Here is a 19,671-nt window from a genome sequence, read left to right as displayed (position 1 = left end):
TCCTCAAGTACTACTCATTTGCACAATCAAGTTGCAATGTACTACATCAACAAACAGGGAGGGACGGGCTCTCGCCTGTTAAGTCAGGAAGCCCAACGGATTTGGTCTTGGGCCACAGCTCGTCACTTATTCCTGAAGGCTGTCTACATTCAAGGGGAACAGAATTCCTTAGCGGACAATCTCAGCAGAATTCTCCAACCTCACGAATGGACTCTCGATCCCACGACTCTTCAGTCCATTTTCGCTCAATGGGGCACTCCTCAAGTGGACCTTTTTGCAGCTCCTCACAATCATCAGCTGCCCCTGTTTTGCTCCAGACTCTACTCTCCTCACCGTCTGGCGCCCGATGCATTTCTCCTGGATTGGACCAATCTCTTCCTATATGCATTTCCCCCTCTACCGCTCATGCTGCGGACTTTGTTCAAGCTCAAGAGGGAACAAGCCACCATGAATCTCATCGCTCCACGGTGGCCCAGGCAACATTGGTTCTCCCTTCTACTTCAACTCAGTTACAGGGAACCCATACTTCTTCCACTGTTTCCTTCTGTGCTTACTCAGCATCAGCAGACACTACTGCATCCCAACTTACAGTCTCTGCACCTGACAGCTTGGTTTCTCTCGGGCTGACTTCGGCTCATTCACTCCTTTCTCAGCCTGTCCGTTCTATCATTGATGCTTCCAGGAAACCGGCCACTCTTCAGTGTTATCAACAGAAGTGGTCTCAGTTTTCTTCCTGGTGCCTCTTACATCACCATAATCCCATGTCTCTAGCAGTGGGACTGGTGTTGGACTATCTTCTTTCCTTGTCTGACTCTGGCCTCAAATCCACTTCTATCAGAGTTCATCTTAGTGCCATTGCTGCCTTTCATGAGCCAGTTCATGGAAAACCCCTCTCGGCTCATCATTTGGTTTCTAGATTCATGAGGGGCCTTTTCAATGTGAAACCACCTCTCAAACCCCCTCCTGTGGTTTGGGATCTCAATGTGGTTCTTTCCGCTTTAATGAAGCCTCCTTTTGAACCTTTGGCCACAGCACATTTCAAATTTCTCACTTGGAAAGTGGTCTTCCTAATAGCTCTCACTTCTGCCAGGAGAGTCAGTGAGTTGCATGCACTAGTGGCCAATCCACCTTTCACTGTTTTTCACCATGATAAGGTGGTTCTCCGTACACATCCAAAGTTTCTCCCTAAGGTTGTGTCTGACTTTCATCTTAATCAGTCCATTGTCCTACCTGTATTTTTTCCAAAGCCTCATTCTCATCCAGGTGAACAGGCTTTGCATACCTTGGACTGTAAACGTGCTTTGGCTTACTATCTTGAACGCACGAAACCTCACAGATCATCTCCTCAACTGTTTTTGTCTTTTGATCCTAATAAGTTGGGTCATCCTGTATCTAAACGCACCCTATCCAATTGGCTTGCTGCTTGCGTTTCATTCTGTTATGCCTGACACTGGAAGGTTCTGTCACGGGCCACAAAGTTAGAGCTATGGCAGCATCTGTACCTTTCCTCCGTTCCACTCCTATTGAGGAAATCTGCAAGGCTGCTACTTGGTCCTCAGTTCATACTTTCACATCTCACTATTGTCTGGACGCATTCTCCAGACGGGATAGACATTTCGGCCAATCTGTGTTGCAAAATTTGTTTTCTTTATGGCCAACCTTCCCTCCATCCCTCTTTTTGTTAGCTTGGAGGTCACCCATCAGTCAAGAATATGCTATCATATGATACAATATTATTTGGAACAGCAATGAGAACACAAAGTCCGATTTCAGCTAGCAATAATAAACTTTTATTAATTTTAACAGGGGTCGCCATACAGCAAATTACTCAGAACTGGAAGGATTATACTAAATTGAATTACACTTTTTGGTGGAATTCAATTTGTCATATATATAAAATGGAAAAAGTATTGGCATTACAACAAGGTTATATTAAAAAATTTAATAAAATATGGGGACCATTGACAAATTATTCTACTGATCAGATATAATAACACATGTATAGAACATATAGAAGGGGTAGGGAGGGAAAACTATTGTAATATTAATATGATATAAAATTCTGATAAAGGGTTTATTTAATTCACATTGTAAGAACATTTAATAATAATTTCAAGTGTTTTTTCATAATTGAATGTATTAAATGTATTTCACTTGATGTAAGAATTTAAAAAAAGAATAAAAAATATTAAAAAAAAAAAAAAAAAAAAGAATATGCTGCCTGCTTGTCCTGGGATAAAGCACAGTTACTTACCGTAACAGGTGTTATCCAGGGACAGCAGGCAGATATTCTTGCGTCCCTCCCACCTCCCCGGGTTGGCTTCTTAGCTGGCTTATCCTAACTGGGGACCGCGCGCCTTCGTCGGGCGGGAAGGCACTCGTGCACGCGCGGTGCGGCCTAACTAGAACTTTCTAAGTTCTTAGAGTGCAATCACTCTAAAATTGTCCGTACCGGGGCTCCGTCGGTGCCGTCACCCATCAGTCAAGAATATCTGCCTGCTGTCCCTGGATAACACCTGTTACGGTAAGTAACTGTGCTTTCTGTTAGCATGATATTTCTGTGTAGCATTCTATAATAACTTGGCTTGTTCAGTTTTCTTGATAGTAGAGGGGATATATGTGAAGGGGAGGGGAGACAGGGGTTTTGTTGGTCTGTGCTCTGTATATTTGTATTTATAAAATCACAATTGTTCAGAATATTGTTTCTTTTTATACTTTAATAAAATATGTTCAATATAAAATCATAATGGAGATAGGGTGGAAATGGTTTTTAAAATTCCAGTCTTAATAGTTTATTGGTCTACAAAATAATTATTTTATTTCTGCCGGTCCACGGATGTAAAAAGGTTGAAGAACACTGGTCTAGAGGACCTACTAACCTTTTTAAGATAGAAGATGATGAAATATTTGACAGTATTGAGGAGGGGGAGCAGTGGGCAGAAAAAGGTGCCAATCCAGCAGACCGTCTGGCCGTAGATGAGGTCAAGCACATTGGAAGGGACCTGGAACTCCTGTTGGCCCCAGAGCTGAATCAGTTTACAAGAGCAGTGCTGCACGATCATTCTGAAAAGAGAAAGAAGAAAAAGGCTTTTTGGTGGAATTCAGTATGCCATATTTATAAAATGGAAAGGGTGCTTGCTATGCAACAAGGAAATTATCATAAGTTTAAAAAGATTTGAGGGCCATTGATTATTTATTCTAATGATCAGACATCTTAAACATCTTAGTATTGGATAGGATATAGGGGTGTGTGGGATTATGAATGATAATAATTGTTAATTATTAATATATGGGTAGGTGGAGTGGGATTCTTTTATATTTATATATTTGGAGGGATATAAATAAGATTGTCAAGTGATTAGTTAAAAAAAATATTTCTGATTGATTATTATACACTTGTAATATTTGAAAATGAATAAAGATTAAAAAAAAAGAAAAAGGCTGGCATTTCATCCTGCGGGGATTGGGTAGGGGTCATATTTTTCTAGGCTATCATTTTACAGCTTATCTCTCAGAATACACATGACAATCGGGGACCCCGCTTTCCTGGGCTATTCCATTGTTTCCAAGGATGTGTTCTCCTAGACTCTGCAACACGAGCAACCAGAAACAGCATTGTAAACCCTGGATGTTTGATCCAAGCATAGGGCTAATGTGCTGGGGACAGGCAGCTGGAAAATTTTCATTAAGGGTACACCCTAATTACAAAGAGAGTGCACTCTTTCCCACGAGTACACACACATACAAGCCCATTGTACAGATGGTGCAATATTAGGAAACAGTGCACACTTCCTGAAAGTAGTGTTACAAGACATCCGGATTTCCCTGGACATGTCCTCCTTTTGAGGATATGTCCGGGAGTCTGGACGGCTTTTCAAAACCAAGCACTTTGTCCGGGTTTTGAAAAGCTTCCGATGTTGGGACGGCATCTGCAAATGCACGGATGCAACACGGTGATGTCAAACGCACACGTGCGACATCATCGTGTCACATGAAACATAGAAAGATGACGGCAGAAAAGGGCTATAGCCCATCAAGTCTGCCCACTCCACTGTCCCACCCCATTAAGTCAGAGTGCTGCTCGACCCACGTAGAGATCCCACATGGATGTCCCATTTATTCTTAAAGTCGAGCACGCTAGTGGCCTTGATCACCTGCACCGGTAGTTTGTTCCAGTGATCCACCACCCTTTCTGTGAAGAAATACTTCCTGGTGTCACCACCAAATCTCCCTCCTCACAGGGTCACGTCACAGGTCGTGTCAAGGTGGAAAACGACATATTCTTTCCTAAGGGACCTTCAGTCTCAAGGGGACACCCGCTCAAACTCAGAGGAGGGAGATTTGGTGGTGACACCAGGAAGTATTTCTTCACAGAAAGGGTGGTGGATCACTGGAACAAACTACCGGTGCAGGTGATCAAGGCCACTAGCGTGCTCGACTTTAAGAATAAATGGGACATCCACGTGGGATCTCTACGTGGGTCGAGCAACACTCTGACTTAATGGGGTGGGTCAGTAGAGTGGGCAGACTTGATGGGCTATAGCCCTTTTCTGCCGTCATTTCTATGTTTCTATGATGAACAAGTGGCAATCATGGCCTCTGAATAGGGTTACCAGACGTCCAGGAAAACCCGGACATGTCCTCTTTTTAGAGGACTGTCCGGGTTCCTAGAAGGACGTTCCAAAACCCGGCAGTTTGTCTGTGTTTTGGAAAGCCACAAGCTCCGGCCGTGTCTGGAGAGCCTTCAGTAAGCATGCATGGATGACATCACACGCATCCGCTCATGTTGGAGGCCCTCCAGACATGGCCAGAGGTCAGGAAAAAAAAAAAGAGATCTGGCTTTTTGGTTTCTACTTCTTCAAATATGGTAAGCCTACCTCTGAACAAACTCTTGCAACCAAGGAACTTACTTTCGAGGGAAGTCAACAAGAAGTATCACTATCAGCACTGTGAGAAAATCAAAGATCGCCAGCTTGTACATTTCCTGGCCCAGGCGTGTCTCCCAGCACTGTAACAAGAAGCAGACTCAGTCTAGCATGTTCCTCTGCTGCTAACTCCAACATCTACTAGATGCAGCTCCCTACATCTACTAGATGCAGTCACAGGTGACTGTATGAAGTTGTGTCCGCTCTTATGCATGTATATTGTTACAGTCCAAAATCTGGAGTTTGGACAGGATATAAAATCAAAGTATGAAGCAACTCACAGGGTATGTCTTATTGTAGCCACAGGTTTTGCAGTCAGGCTCATCCTTCTGGCCGTTGCAGGTTATTTGAGTCCAGAGAGAGTAGAGCAGGATCACCAGACTGGCGAGGCGTAAGAACACGCACCTGAGTGGGGAAGAAAATTAGGACGAGGCAGTGGAACAGAACATGAGAGCTGGCCAGTGTAAACATATGGTTAGAACTTGCATTTGGGAGTGAGGAGCCCGAGCTTAGGTTGGGGTTTTTTTTAAGTTCAATTACATTTTTTTTTTCAGTTTTTTTTATGAACTTCTCTGATTGCAAACTGCTTTGATTTGATTAAGTATCAAGGTCAGTGCAGCTCCTTGTGACCTTGGGCAAGTCTTGTAACCCTCCATTACCCCAGTTCCAAAGAAAAAAACTGTACAGAATGTGTAAACGGTGGTTATACCACAGAAAGGTAGTATGTCAAATGCATGACAAACAAAAACAAGGAAGAACCAACAAGGTCTGCAGTGAAGAATACAAAGGCAAACAAGGGAAACTGCAAACACACGTACAATGATGCAGGCTAAATTTATTATATCAAATGAACGCGGTTAAAAACAACACCTTAAAACAGGGCTGCCCAAGTCCGGTCCTCGAGATTTACTGGCAGGCCAGGTTTTCAGGATATCCACAATGAATATGCATGAGAGAGAGATTTGCATACCAAGAAGGCAGTGCAGACAAATCTCTCTCATGCATATTCATTGTGGATATCCTGAAAACCTGGTCCGCCAGTAGATCTCGAGGACTGGACTTGGGCAGCCCTGCCTTAAAACAAACCAGGGGACCCGACACTGTCCGTGTTTTGGTAAACACGCCTTCATCAGGGGTCCCAGGTTGAAAAGGGATCAAATGAAACCGCAACCAAATTATAACCTGTACAACAATGGACGCCAGCAGAGGGAAGGTCCTGGCGGGGCAGGCCAGGCGTAGCCTGTTCACACCTGCCACCGCTGCTGCTGCTTTAGGAGACCCGGACGTATTTTTTTAAGACAACAAATTGATTCACCAAAGTGAATCGGGCAGCACTAGTGTGCAGTGGCCAGACTAGGGTGTACCGTGTCCCCATGCCTGATTTCATTGTACCATAAGAGTTGTACATGACAGCAAAGAAAGACCAACATGGCTCACTTAGCCTGCCCAGGAAGATTGTTCGGAGGGTGCGCTTGTTGCACTGTACAGGCTACTTCATCATATCTTTGTTTATGTTCAAATCTATTTTATTAAGCAAGTACAACAGCAAAAACAGTATATACGATTCACCCAAGCACCGCGGAGGACTGGACTCTGATGTCCTCCACGATCAAAACAACCTCCCCCCTCACAGAACCCCCCCTCCCCTCCCCTCCCACCCAAAGAAACATACAGTACACAAGCAGGGAACAACCATGACAAATAGATACACCAAATCAAAGGCGGAGTCTGTTCAGGATTCGGCTACGACTGTTCAGGATTCGGCTACGACTCTCAGGGGACAAAATGTTCAAGTATGGAGTCCAAGTGTTAACAAAGTCCCTGCTCCGGCGACGAGAAGAACAGGCCAACCGGGCCTCCCAGCCCATAAGTTCATGAAGTCGATTCCTCCAATGCCAAAAGGAAGGGGGTTCCGGAGAGACCCAGCAACATAAAATACATTTCTTCCCTAAAATAAAACATTTACTAAGAAATAATTTTTCAGAAGAAGTGTACATGGACATAAAAGAAAACTGGGCAAACAACATAGCAAGCACTGAGACTGGTACAGATGTCCGCACCAAGCCCTGTAAAAAGGAGGCCAGTGCCTTCCAAAAAGCCTGAATCCCCTCACAACTCCAGATTCCATGAAAATAAGAGTTAACCTCTGCGGAACAGCGAATGCATAACTGAGTGCCAATACACCCCATATAGTAAGCCTGGCATTGGGAAGCATAGGCCCGCAGGACAGTGCGATAGTGACATTCACGTAATTCAGCACTATATACCAGGCCCGCAGTACGTTTCAGGATCTTCAACAAAAAATTGTCCCCCAAGTCCCGGCCCAAGTCACGCTGCCAAGCCTCCAAAATCCCAGGAAAAACCCTAGGGGGGCGAAGAGCCATAATCTGGCAATGAAAATAGGAAATGGAGACCCGAGTTTCTGGATCCGCTGTCAAAAAAGTACAGAACCTGGCCCCAAAATCCCCCCTCAAGGAACTCCCCGGGAGGGAAGCCACATAATGTCGAAGTTGACAATAGGCAAAAGGAAGGCCAAGCTCAGGAACACCCCTCCCCACCAAAGCAGCAGAAGAAAGAAGAGACCCATCATCCTGCAGAACATGCCTTAACTGGTCCATCCCCCGCGCCTTCCAACGGCCAAAAACAGAGGGTCCAACCCCCGGAGGGAAAGCTAAGTTCCCCACCAATGGCAATAGGGCACTAGTGTGGGGGTCCTGATTCCATAACCGAAGAGTCTGGCGCCACGCCGTCCACAGGGACCAGAACAAAAGGCTACGCTTACAGGATCTCGGCAATTTAGATAGGGGGGCATGAAGGAGATACAAAAGATGAAGAGGATAGAAATGATCCCGCTCCATGGAAAGATCAGTGTAAAAAGAGGTGCCCAACACCCAATCACCAACATGGCAGAGCAAGCAAGCCTGATTGTAAACTCTGATGTCGGGCACCCCCAAACCTCCCCCAGAGGCAGGCCCCACCAACAGCGACCATTTCAATTTAGGTCTCCGCCCTCCCCAACAGAACCGGGACAACAATGAAGTGAGAGACCGAACATCCCGCTGCAACAAAGAGAGGGGAAGAGTCTGGAGAACGTAAAGCCACCTCGGGAAGATAACCATACGAAATAAATGAATTCTACCCATCAGGGACAGCGGCAGCGCATGCCATTTGACCAGAAACCGCTTAGTGTCAGCAAGGAGGTTATCAATATTAGTGCGATACAAGTGAGCTACGTCCATAGTCAGTCGGATCCCCAGGTACTGAAAAGAGGAGTCGGCCCAGCGCAACGGAAAACGGTCCCCCCAAAGCTGCTGAAGCTGTGCCGAGGAAGCCAAAGCCTCAGATTTCTCGAAATTCAAAGCAAAGCCGGAGAAATCCCCATATTCCCGAAGGCTCTCCAGCAATACGGGTAAGGAACGCTGCGGATCTGTCAAAAACACCAAAAGATCGTCTGCAAACGCCGCAAGTTTGAAATGAGAATCTCCCAGAACCAAGCCCCTAATATCCGCATTCGCCTGAAGCTCACGCAGAAGAGGGTCTAAAGAGAGCACAAATAAGAGCGGCGACAAGGGGCAGCCTTGGCGAGTCCCTCTGCAAATATTTAAAAAATCGGAAACGGACCCATGAACCAGAATCCTCGCAGCCGGATCACTATACAACGCCTGGATTGCACCAAAAAAGAAAGGGCCCAGTCCGTACGTTTTAAGCACCGCAAAAAGGTAACCCCACCGCACTTTATCAAAAGCCTTTTCGGCGTCAAAACTAATAAGCAGGGAGGGGTTACCGTCCACTCCCACCCGTTCCAGAGCCAACAAGATACGCTGAATGTTCTTAGTTACAGGTTGATCCCGCACAAACCCCACCTGAGACTCCGAGATCACCGATGGCAAAACACACGCCAGGCGGGCAGCCAATATCTTCGCCAAAAGCTTCGCCTCATAATTCAACAAAGAAATAGGACGGTACGATTCAGGTAAAAGAGGGTCCTTACCGGGCTTCGGGAGAACAATAATAGACGCTAAATTCACGTAGCGAGGAAGAAAGCCCTTAGCTACACTCAAATTATAAACCTCAGCCAACACTGGCGCTATCTCCGACATCAACAATTTATAGAACTCGCTCCTATACCCATCCGGGCCCGGCGCCTTTCCTAACGGACTGACCCCTATCGCCCACTCTATCTCCTCTGCAGTAAAGGGAAGATCCAAAGCGGCAGCGTCCCTCTGAGATAAACAGGGCAAGTCAACACTGTCCAGATAGAGCTGCCCATCCAAAAGCTCATCACCGGGATCCACATATACCTCGGCGAAAAACGCCCACATAATCTCACAGATCTCCTCCGGGCGATGGTGCAGCACCCCAGAGGAGTCTCGTAGAGAGGAGACGCTCTCAGGTCCGCCCCGCGGATTCACCATTCGGGCCAGCAACCGGCTGCTCTTGTTCGCAAAGCGAAATAAGTGAAACTTAAAGTATGCCCGCGTCCGCATAGCCCGGAGATGCAATAGTTCATTCAGTTCTTGCTGGACCTCCAAAAGTTGCGTGCGAAGCCTGAAAGAAGGTGCCCTGCCATATTGACGCCTCAACACAGTTGCCTTCCGTTCCAAGGCCAGAACTGCCCGATACTTAAGCTTCGACTCCCGGGCCATATAAGCAATGACATCCCCCCGTAGAACAGCCTTAGCTGTCTCCCAATAGAGAATGGGATTATCGCGATGCTGCCGATTATTGTGTTGAAAATCATGCCACCTCTGCACCAAAAACTCCTGAAAGCGAGGATCCCTATACAGATAACACGGAAACCGCCAGGTCCCCCTAGAAAGCGGGGAAGCGCCCCAGGTCCACCGAAGTCCCACCCATGCGTGGTCAGAAACCTCAATGGGGCCCATAACCACCCCCAACACCTGGGGAAGCAATTCGCGAGAAATGAGAATAAAATCGATTCGGGAGAGCGTCCCATGCGCCCTAGATAAATGGGAATAATCCCGTTCTAAGGGGTGTAGCACCCGCCAAACATCAAGCAACCCCAAAGTAGATTCCAGGAGCTGGGCACCAGTATAAAGTTTGGCGGCCTCTCTGCCAGAAGAAGCAGAGCGGTCTAACTTAGGATCCGGTACCTCATTAAAGTCCCCACCCACAATCATCGGCACGTCCCCAAACTGCAAAAGTTGGTTGCGGAGCCCCCGGTAAAAACTAGCCGGGGGATTGTTAGGAGCATAGACATTGCAGAGTAGTAGGGGCCGATTATCGAGCAACACTAAGGCAACAATATACCGCCCCCTGGGGTCGCGGAGCACTCTCTGGGTCTGTAGGCAGAGACCTTTACGGATCAAAATGATAACACCTCCCTTACCCCCAACAGCGGGCGCCTCCAAATGGGAACCCACCCACCAGGTACAGAGCTTAGCATGTTCCGCTGAGGATAAACGGGTCTCCTGCAAAAAGGCAATGGAGGTTTTAGAACGATTCAAACGCTGCAAAATTTTTGAGCGCTTAATAGGGGAATGGATCCCCCCAACATTCCAAGAAGTTAAAGTATATTCCAGAGTAGTCCCCACAATAGAAAAAAAGAACAAAAATAAGGAACCAGTAAAGTACTAGAGGAGCGTCCCAGCTACCACCCCTCCAGTGGCAAACAGCCTCCTGCCCCAAGAAGCGAGCCAAACCCCTGCCACCAAAGCAAACACAGATCCCACAGATCCCCAACCCGTCCCCCACAAAAGTCCTCAAGGAACCCAACCCCAGGATCCCCGTAACCGTTCAAACTCCCCCCTCCCCCCCAGCCACCCCCCTCCCCACCCCTCTACCCCCCCCTCCACCACCATCCCTCAACCAACCCATACCCAAGACACCCCAAAAAGGGCATCACTTCCAGGAAACCATGAACACCCCCCCACGGGATCAGGGAACAATAACCCCCAGCCCTCAGGCCCCTAAGCTCTCAACATTACCAATGAACCAACCCCAACAGCCAAACTACCCCAAAGCACTCAAACCTCCATCCCCTCCCCGTACCCCACAGCCATATCACCGACTCTCAACCACACTCACCCATCTAATCCCCAAGAAAGAAAGAACAGGAGGGGCCATAAATAGGCCCAAACAAGCGCAAGGAAAACCCCAAGAAAGGACCACAAATCAAGAGACCCTAGGTCGATACCCCCACAGGGCAAGCCTGCCAAGCCCCACCGCATCCACACACACACCAGCCAGGCATACCCTCAAGGTGACTCAATGCCCCCACTCGAACGGAGTGGGAAAAACACAGGTCCATAAGCTAACTACAGTCCGGTCAGCAGCAGAGGGGTCTCCTCAGTCCACGACAGCTCCCTGCACTGGATCCTCTGGCATCATCTCTTGCACAAACCGTTGCGCGGCCTCCAAGGTGTCAAAGTGATGAGCTCTGCCAAGATGGGTCAACCGCAAGCGAACCGGGTATTGCAAGGAAAAAGCAATGTGGCGCTGGATAAGACGGGAGCACAAAGGTGAAAATCTGCGCCGCGCCTGCGAAACCTCTGCAGAGTAATCCTGAAAGCAAAGGATGGGCCGGTTGTCATACAAGAGCTTCTTGCCCTGCCTCAGCGCACGCAAGACCTCCAACTTGTGATGATAATTCAGGATACGGCAGATGACCACTTGGGGCCGATCAGCATTCTCTCTCCGTTGCCCCAAGCGATGCGCCCTCTCCACCCGCAAGGGGCCTGAGGAGGAAGATAAAGATAAAGACTCAGGCAGCCAGCGTTCCAACAGCGCCCCCAGCTCCACATCCCGCACCAACTCAGGCAGACCCACAAAGCGGAGGTTATTACGGCGGGACCGGTTCTCTAGGTCATCCACCTTGGCTCGCAACGCAGCCATAGCGGTAGTGTGGGCTGACTGCTCCTGGGTAAGCCGCTGGACATTGTCCTCAGTAGCACTCACTCTCTGCTGGGTCTCCTTAACCTCTGACGTAAGGGAGGCAAAACGCTGGTCCAAGGTGTCCAGTTTGTCTAATATGCGCTGCAACTTATCCCCAAGGGAACTTTCAAGTGCTGCCTGCACCTCCGATGTGACTGCTGCCACCCATGAGGAGTGAGGAGCCTCCGGTGATGGGGGAGCCACGTGGTCCGCCATCTTGGACTCGGGCGGCTTGCTCTTCTCCCGCTCCTTGCGTACCGATTTTGAAGCCATCGCTGCGTGCCTCGTATCGCAAAAAGCCCGCCCACCACCAGGAAGCACTCCGAAGCTGCGTGAGGACCGATCCCGAGGGTTAGTGTGCAGCGAAAATGCCGAGCCGCAATCGGGTGTTACGGAGCTGCAGCAGCGAGCTGTCTACAGCGCCATGTTTCTGCCGGAAGTCCTTATATCTTTGTTTATGCGCTTCCAGAGGGCGTGATAGGACAAAGTACAGTATTGGGGTTCAAGAAGAGATTGGACAATTTCCTGAAGGAAAAGGGGATAGAAGGGTATAGATAGAGGATTACTATATAGGTCCTGGACCTGATGGGTCGCCATGTGAGCGGACTGCTGGGCATGATGGACCTCTGGTCTGACCCAGCAGAGGCACTGCTTATGTTCTTAGTTTTGGGGGTTTTGTAAAGGATACTTAGTCCATGCTTGTGTTCAGGAAGTTTTACCTGCTGCATATTGCAGGTTACTTTCCCTATGGTTTCTTGAATACGTATTTATGTATTATATACCACCTGTCAAGGTTATCCAGGTGGTTTACAATCAGGTACTCAAGCATTTTCCCTCTCTGTCCCGGTGGGCTCACAATCTATCTAACATATCTGGGGCAATGGAGGATCGAGTGTTACAAGGAGCAGTGTGGGATTTGAACCCACAACCTCAGGGTGCTTAGAAGTGCAAAAGCTGTTTTGAGCTGAAGTACTTACTCTGTCTGGACTCCATCCTCTCAACCTTTAGGAATCTACTATGTATATCTCACTCCTTTTTGAATTGCACCACGTCCTTCACGAGGGCATTCCAGGCTCATTTATCAACCTCTTTGTGGCAGAGTGAGGGATTTTCCTTCTCTGGGACTGCTGTTAAGCCACTGGGCAGCAGAGGGCACCATGTATTTGAGAAGGACTACAGGTCCCAGAGTGTTTGGCTCAGTGCTGAGTCCGAGGGGCAGGTCTCAGACAGGAATATTTCTGCCCAGGCTTGACTCAGTTAGAGAGAGGTCTGAGGTAGATGCAATTTGGCTGACGTAAGCCAAGCTTTATTATAATGTGTGAGGCAAACAAACCAGAATAAAAGTTATTACATGGAATTGTGTGTTTGTGTCTTGACTCTCCTAAAAATACAGGCCAGCCTGCTACTCCAGATGGTCTGTTGCTTTCTTCTATTGCTTTTACCTTGTGTTTGTACGCCTTCTTTTACCTTTCATCTCCCTCAATCTTGCAGGACACAGAGCTGGGAGTCCCAGCCTTCAGTTCCACTTCTGCCCCTGTGTGTCCTGTCTGAAACCGTAGGTCCCCTCCCCACAGTGCTGTACCTGATCAGAGTAAGCTTGATTTCCCAGGTGAGAGAATACTTCTCCAGTCTGGAGAAGACGTTGAAGAAGATGGGAAGGATAGTGGTGGCTGCAGTGATGACAATAGATGGGAGATACTGCACCAGGAGTCCCAGGAAGAAATTGTTGCTCACTAAATCCTGCAGGGATGAAGGAAGCGATTAGAAGTGCCAGAGATTCTACCTCGGTCACCGCATCATCTGTGGGCCCTCTAACTCACCCCACTCCCTTGACCAAGCAATTACTGAAAGCTTCCCACCTCTTTGACTAAGCAGTTGCTGGGTGGCAGTTTCCCTACCCCTTCCTTCTGCCTCTTCTCCCCTAGCTGAGCTCACCTGTCTCCCCACCCTCCATTGCCTACCTGAGCAGTAAGTCGTGCCCTTCCACTGCACACCGGCAAACTACGTTCCTACTCTCACTTCATACCGACCCGCTGGAATCGGCCGATCCCCGCAGGTAAGATCCCTTGAGGGATTCTTCAACTCTAGGAAAGCAATGAAAACATACCTGTTCCCCTAACTCCCATGACCAATGGAATACAAAGAGATGTATATTGATACGAGATCCTCGGTATGTGTTGTGTTAGGACAAAAACTTGTATTGTAAAATCTTGTACTGTAACTACAGTAAATTGTATCCTGTTAACTGTGTATTGTATATGGTAACCTGTAACCCGTCCTGAGCTTCTTGGGGAGGACAGGATAGAAAACGAATTGGCTGAAATTTCAAGCTTATTTGTTCTTGATTATACCACATGTCAGAACCCACCTTTCCAGTTTACAATAAAAACAAAGTATGAAATGAAAGGAACTCCATGGTCCAATAGGGTCGTACCACCATCTTCAGCACTTTGATCCAGAGGCTTTGGATTTTGTACACTTGTTTTGCTTTTGTTACATTTTGTGTGATTTTATTGTGTGTGTGCGCTTGTTGTAATCTGCCTAGAATTGCAGAGATAGAGAGGAATAGTCTAATATCTGGCAACTCAAATTCAGTGCGAAAAAGTGCAGAGTAATACATTTGAGGATTAGAAATCAGAAGGAGCCATATGTGCTGGGAGGTGAGAGGCTGATATGCACGGATGGGGAGAGGGACCTTGGGGTGATAGTGTCTGAAGATCTAAAGGCAAAGAAACAGTGGCATCAAAAGAAGAGCTGACGCTGGGGGAAGCAGCAGCTCGGGGTTGCCTCTTGTGCCTGGAACATTAAAGAGGTATGGCGGAAAGGAAGGGGCTGTCCCTCGCCCTCCCTACCATCCTCACACTTGACTGAACAGAGATCTGTCTTCTCACCTGGCTGATCAGCTGCTGGGAGTATCCTGTGGCCACGTATATGGCATAGAAAGCCGCTAACAGTAGTGCCAAGACCAGCAGGTGAACGATAGCTCGCAGGATGTAGACCCTGGCACGCTGGAGCTTGGTTCGCGCCGCCTGTCGCCTCTTCAGCGCCTCCTCCTCCAAGTCCATCTGCAGAGTGCCCCCAGCAGCCGGGGGAAATGCAAAAAGAAGCAGCACAGCATAGGTGAAGTTAAAGAAAACTGGGGAGGAACAGGGGGCCCGAGGGTGTAGAAACAGAAATAGCTTTTAACAATTGGACAGAGAGAGCCTGGGATGTGTTTTGAAAAGCAAAATCTGTTTCCAAAATTCATAGGGGTGCGACAGGTAATGATGCTGGTTTTCAGACATCACCTTTTTATTTGACTTGTCTGGGGTATTCAGTTAAATTTTCCACCTTTGAAAGCTGCCTGAAATCTGCTCATCTTTCAAACCCACGATACACAGAAATCGGGATTCAAAGGTTGGGGTTGTTACACTTCTACAATTACCCCCCAAATTCTAAGTCACCCAAAGCTGGGGCAGGACCACGTGAACTCTTTTCATGGAGGAGAAATCTGGTAACCCTATGGAGAGTCAAGCGAGGGTTCAGATCTCACTGATGCTCCTTGTGACCTTGGGAGTCACTTCACAGCCCTGTTGCCTCAGGTACAGTTTGGATTGTGAACCCTCTGGGGACAGGGAAATATCTCCCATCCCCTGCAACCTGAATGGAACTTAAAACCCCAATCAGAGCTGGGGTATATATAGTGAGTGCTCTAGGCAAACCTTCAACCTTAATCCCCCCAAGTAACTTTCAGGCCTCTAGCCTGCAAGCCCCCTACCCACCCAAGATTTTGATAATTAAACTGAACAATGGATCATCACACAAACATCTTGCAAAAATGACTGATGATGGCTCTTTAAGTATGTCTGGCTGTCAGGATCTCCCATTTGCTTTGACTGCAGCTGCTCTTTGCTGCCTTAGGTAACTACCTAGTTAGGCATAATAAGAACATAGAGGATGAGTTGTCATATTGGGACAGACCGAAAGTCCATCAAGCCCAGTATCCTGTTTCCAATCTAGGCCACAAACGCCTGGCAAAATCCCCAAAGAGATTTTATGCTGCTTATCCTAGAAATAAGAAGTGGATTTTCTCAAGTCCATCTTAATAACGGTTTATTGGTTTATGGACTTTTAGGAACTTATCCAAACCTTTTTTAAACCCTGCTTTCACCACATTCTCTGGAATGAATTCTAGAGTTTCATTACATGTTCAGTGAAGAAATATTTCCTCTGGTTTGTTTTAAATCTACTACTTAGTAGTTTCATCCCATGACCCCTAGTCCTAGTATTTTTGGAAAGAGTAAACAAGTGATTCACAATACCTGTTCCACTCCACTCAGTATTTTATAGATCTATATCATATCTCCCCTGATCTCAATAAGTTTTTAAAGAAAAGATCTGGGGGTCTGTCAGTCTCTAATTTTTCAAGGGTCCAGAGCTAGGGGAGGAATAGGAAGAGAGCAGGTTGTACGCAGTTGCCCGTGCGGAGAGAAAAACAAATCTCAGGCTCACCTTCAGCTCGTAGCGCAAGCTGTTTTGTCTCAGGCGCACCGAGTGCTCCTCGCTGATGCAGAAATCCCAGCCCACAAACACTTTCTGGCTGTAATTGCTCAGGCTGCTGTCTTCGTTTACCAGGCTCTGCTTAAACCTGTTCACAGACCTACCAAGGTAGAAGAGGAGCGCAAGGTTTCAGACAGCTTTTACAGAGGAAACTTTCTGCTCTAACCCTTATTCTCCTCCTCCCCCAGAAAGTGTCATCAGAGCCCCATGGAGGCATCATACTTATATATGTTACATGTGAATACAGCACAGATAGTTGAAGAGTGGATTTTTTGTTTGAGCTCGGACCTTCATCTGAGACTCATACAGATATCACTCTGATACATGCAATAAGTGAATACAGCACAGACAGGTGAAGAACAGTTCTTAATCAGAGCCTCATGCGGGTGTCACACTGATACAAGTAAAGCAGGAATACAGCACAGAGAATTAAAAATCAGATCTTGATCAAAGCTCCACGCAGACATCACACTGATAACACGTAAAGCATGAATTCAGCACAGACAGCTGAAGAGTGGGATCTTCATTAGAGCACCATAAAGCATGAATACAGCACAGACAGCTGAAGAGCAGATTAAAGCATTTGCTCCTTGTGCTATCATATGACTTGGCCCTAAGAGTAAGAAGCTGTTTCCATTCAATGCTTTACCTAATCACAGTCCACACCAGGCTTAAAAGGAAGTAGAAGAGGGTGGTGATCAGGTAGGCCAAGGGGATGTTGTAGGAAAAGGAATTCAGGTCCACAGCCGTATTTTCGTAGAAGCCATAAAACAGGTAAGTGAGCTCCATGTACCCCTGAGACAACAGACAGACACCTAGAATGATGAGCATTAAGACAAATGCCTACCCTGGGTGTAATAGAGGGCTGCAAACTGGCCTTTACTCTACTAAGTTGTAATGTATTTCTAATCTTAGAGTACTGCTACATCTACCACAATTTCTATAACGCTACTAAACATACACAGTGCTGTACTTTAAAACATTCAAGAGACAGTCCCTGCTCAGTAGAGCTTAAAATCTAATCAACAGGACAAGTAGGGGGGTTAGGGACTTTCTCAGGCATGGGTGCTTTACAAGTTAGTGGGGGTTAGGGCTTTTAGCCTGGATTTGAATACCGCCAGGGACAGAGCTTGATGTACTGACTCAGGCAGTCTATTCCAGGCGTATGATGCAGCAAGAGAGAAGGGCCGCAGCCTGGAGTTGGCAGTAGAGGAGAAAGGTACAGATAAGAGAGACCTACCTGATGAAGGGAGTCCAGGGAAGAGTATAAGAAGAGATAAGAGAGGAGAGCTATTGAGGAGCTGCGGAGCGAATGCACTCGTAAGTCAATAAGAAGAGTTTGAACTGTAAACGGAAATAGATAGGGAGCCAATGACGTTACATGAGGGGAGGAGTGATGCGAGTATAGCAACCCTAGCGAAATATAAGCCATGAAGCAGAGCTGGGGGTGAGCAGGGACTGAACCCTGTACTGTAAATGTTATTCTACACTTGAGGTACAGAACCGGGGCTAAAAACCATGCTATGATTTTGCAAAAAAAAAAAAAGGGGGGGGGTAAATCAGTTCATAAGAACATAAGAATTGCCGCTGCTGGGTCAGACCAGCTGTTCATCGTGCCAGCAGTCCGCTCACGCGGCAGCCCTTAGGTCAAAGGCCAGTGCTCTAAATGAGTCCAGCCTCACCTGCGTACGTTCCAGTTTAGCAGGAACTTGTCCAACTTTGTCTTGAATCCCTGGAGGGTGTTTTCCCCTATAACAGACTCCGGAAGAGCGTTCCAGTTTTCCACCACTCTCTGGGTGAAGAAGAACTTTCTTACGTTTGTACAGAATCTGTCCCCTTTTAACTTTAGAGAGTGCCTTCTCGATCTCCCTACCTTGGAGAGGGTGAACAACTTGTCTTTATCTACTAAGTCTATTCCCTTCAGTATCTTGAATGTTTCGATCATGTCCCCTCTCAGTTTCTTCTTTTCAAGAGAGAAGAGGCCCAGTTTCTCTAATCTCTCACTGTACGGCAATTCCTCCCGCCCCCTAACCATTTTAGTCGCTCTACCCTTTTGAATAGTACAATGTCCAGTACTCCAGGTGAGGGCGCACCATGGCCCGGTACAGCGGCATGATAACCTTCTCCGATCTGTTCGTGATCCCCTTCTTTATCATTCCTAGCATTCTGTTCGCCCTTTTTACCGCCGCTGCCACACATTGCTTGGACGGCTTCATCGACTTGTCGATCAGAACTCCCAAGTCTCTTTCCTGTCTATCTGCCTATTTAATAATCTTAAAAAATAAAATGCTAGCCGCGCATGCACACTTGCCTCGCATGTTCCCTGATCCCTTTTCTGTCGGGATGTGGCAAGACAAGTGCGCATGCGCGCCCTTCCCTGCTCTCCACCTCACAACGACTGCCACAAGCATCGCCGCCGAGCGCACCCAAGGGCAGAGGCAGCCCACGCGCACGGTGGACAGAGCGCGAGGACGGCCGCCCGACCGCAAACTGTAAACAAACAAGCTCCTGCCGCCCAACCGCAAACATGCTCCTGCTGCGGCTCTGCCCCCGAGGACAGCAGCCCTTCATTGATTGCCGGTGACCTGTTCAGCAACTCTCTAGAAACATTCCCGCGGTCCCGACTCCAGCAGCACTGTACACACGCTGCTTCGGGACCTTCTACTGCCCTGATTTACTCTGGCACAGAAGCAGATCAAATCAGGGCAGTAGAAGGCCCCGAAGCAGCGTGTGTACAGTGCTGCAGACGCTGCTGGTGTAGCAGGTTTGTCGGGACCGCAGGAAGGGAAGGGGGGGGGGGGGGCGGAAAGGGACTAAGGGAGCCAACCATACCACGAGAAGGGAAAGAGGGGGGGGGGTAGGGGAAATGCTGCTGCTGCACAGGAAAGTAGTGTGGGGGGAGGGAAATGGAGAGGGAGGGAATGCTGGTAATATACATTTAAAAAAAAAAAAAAAAACTTACTCTGTGAAACTTCAGTTATTACAAAAAAAAATAAAATAGGTGACATATGACACCTCCATATACAAACAGAGAGAGACACACACAGGAAAAAAAAAACCTTAAAGACAAGGAGCAATAGAGAAAGATTGAAAGAAAGAAAAAAATAAAAGGAGAGAGAGACACAGAAAAAAGAAAAATCCACATACATCAGCCAAAGAGACAAACACCAAAACAAACACAGGGCAGGGAAGTGCCAACAAAAAAGACTTCAGCCGCTCGCCGCTCAATGGGACCAGGCAGGCAGCCATGCGAGGGAGGGCAACAGAATTAAAAAAAGGTAACGTGCAGGGAGAAGCTGGGCCTGCCTGCGGG

At 47.5% G+C, this 19,671-nt stretch overlaps 1 protein-coding gene across 1 annotated transcript in view; it reads right to left on the bottom strand.

The window, feature by feature from the left end:
• Positions 1–19,671, bottom strand: part of TMC4 (transmembrane channel like 4) — a 66,620-nt gene that overhangs the window by 31,047 nt on the left and 15,902 nt on the right. Inside the window, exons 6-12 of the mRNA XM_033961074.1 lie at positions 17,008–17,153; positions 16,311–16,458; positions 14,711–14,884; positions 13,402–13,559; positions 5,207–5,330; positions 4,911–5,008; positions 2,880–3,063 (exon numbers count right to left, since the gene is read on the bottom strand). Coding sequence (XP_033816965.1) covers positions 2,880–3,063; positions 4,911–5,008; positions 5,207–5,330; positions 13,402–13,559; positions 14,711–14,884; positions 16,311–16,458; positions 17,008–17,153 — 1,032 coding nt within the window. The remainder of the gene's footprint in view (positions 1–2,879; positions 3,064–4,910; positions 5,009–5,206; positions 5,331–13,401; positions 13,560–14,710; positions 14,885–16,310; positions 16,459–17,007; positions 17,154–19,671) is intronic.

The sequence above is a fragment of the Geotrypetes seraphini genome, chromosome 10 (genome assembly GCF_902459505.1).
Source record: "Geotrypetes seraphini chromosome 10, aGeoSer1.1, whole genome shotgun sequence".
Taxonomy (NCBI): domain Eukaryota; kingdom Metazoa; phylum Chordata; class Amphibia; order Gymnophiona; family Dermophiidae; genus Geotrypetes; species Geotrypetes seraphini.
This window is presented reverse-complemented; position numbering and strand designations above follow the sequence as displayed.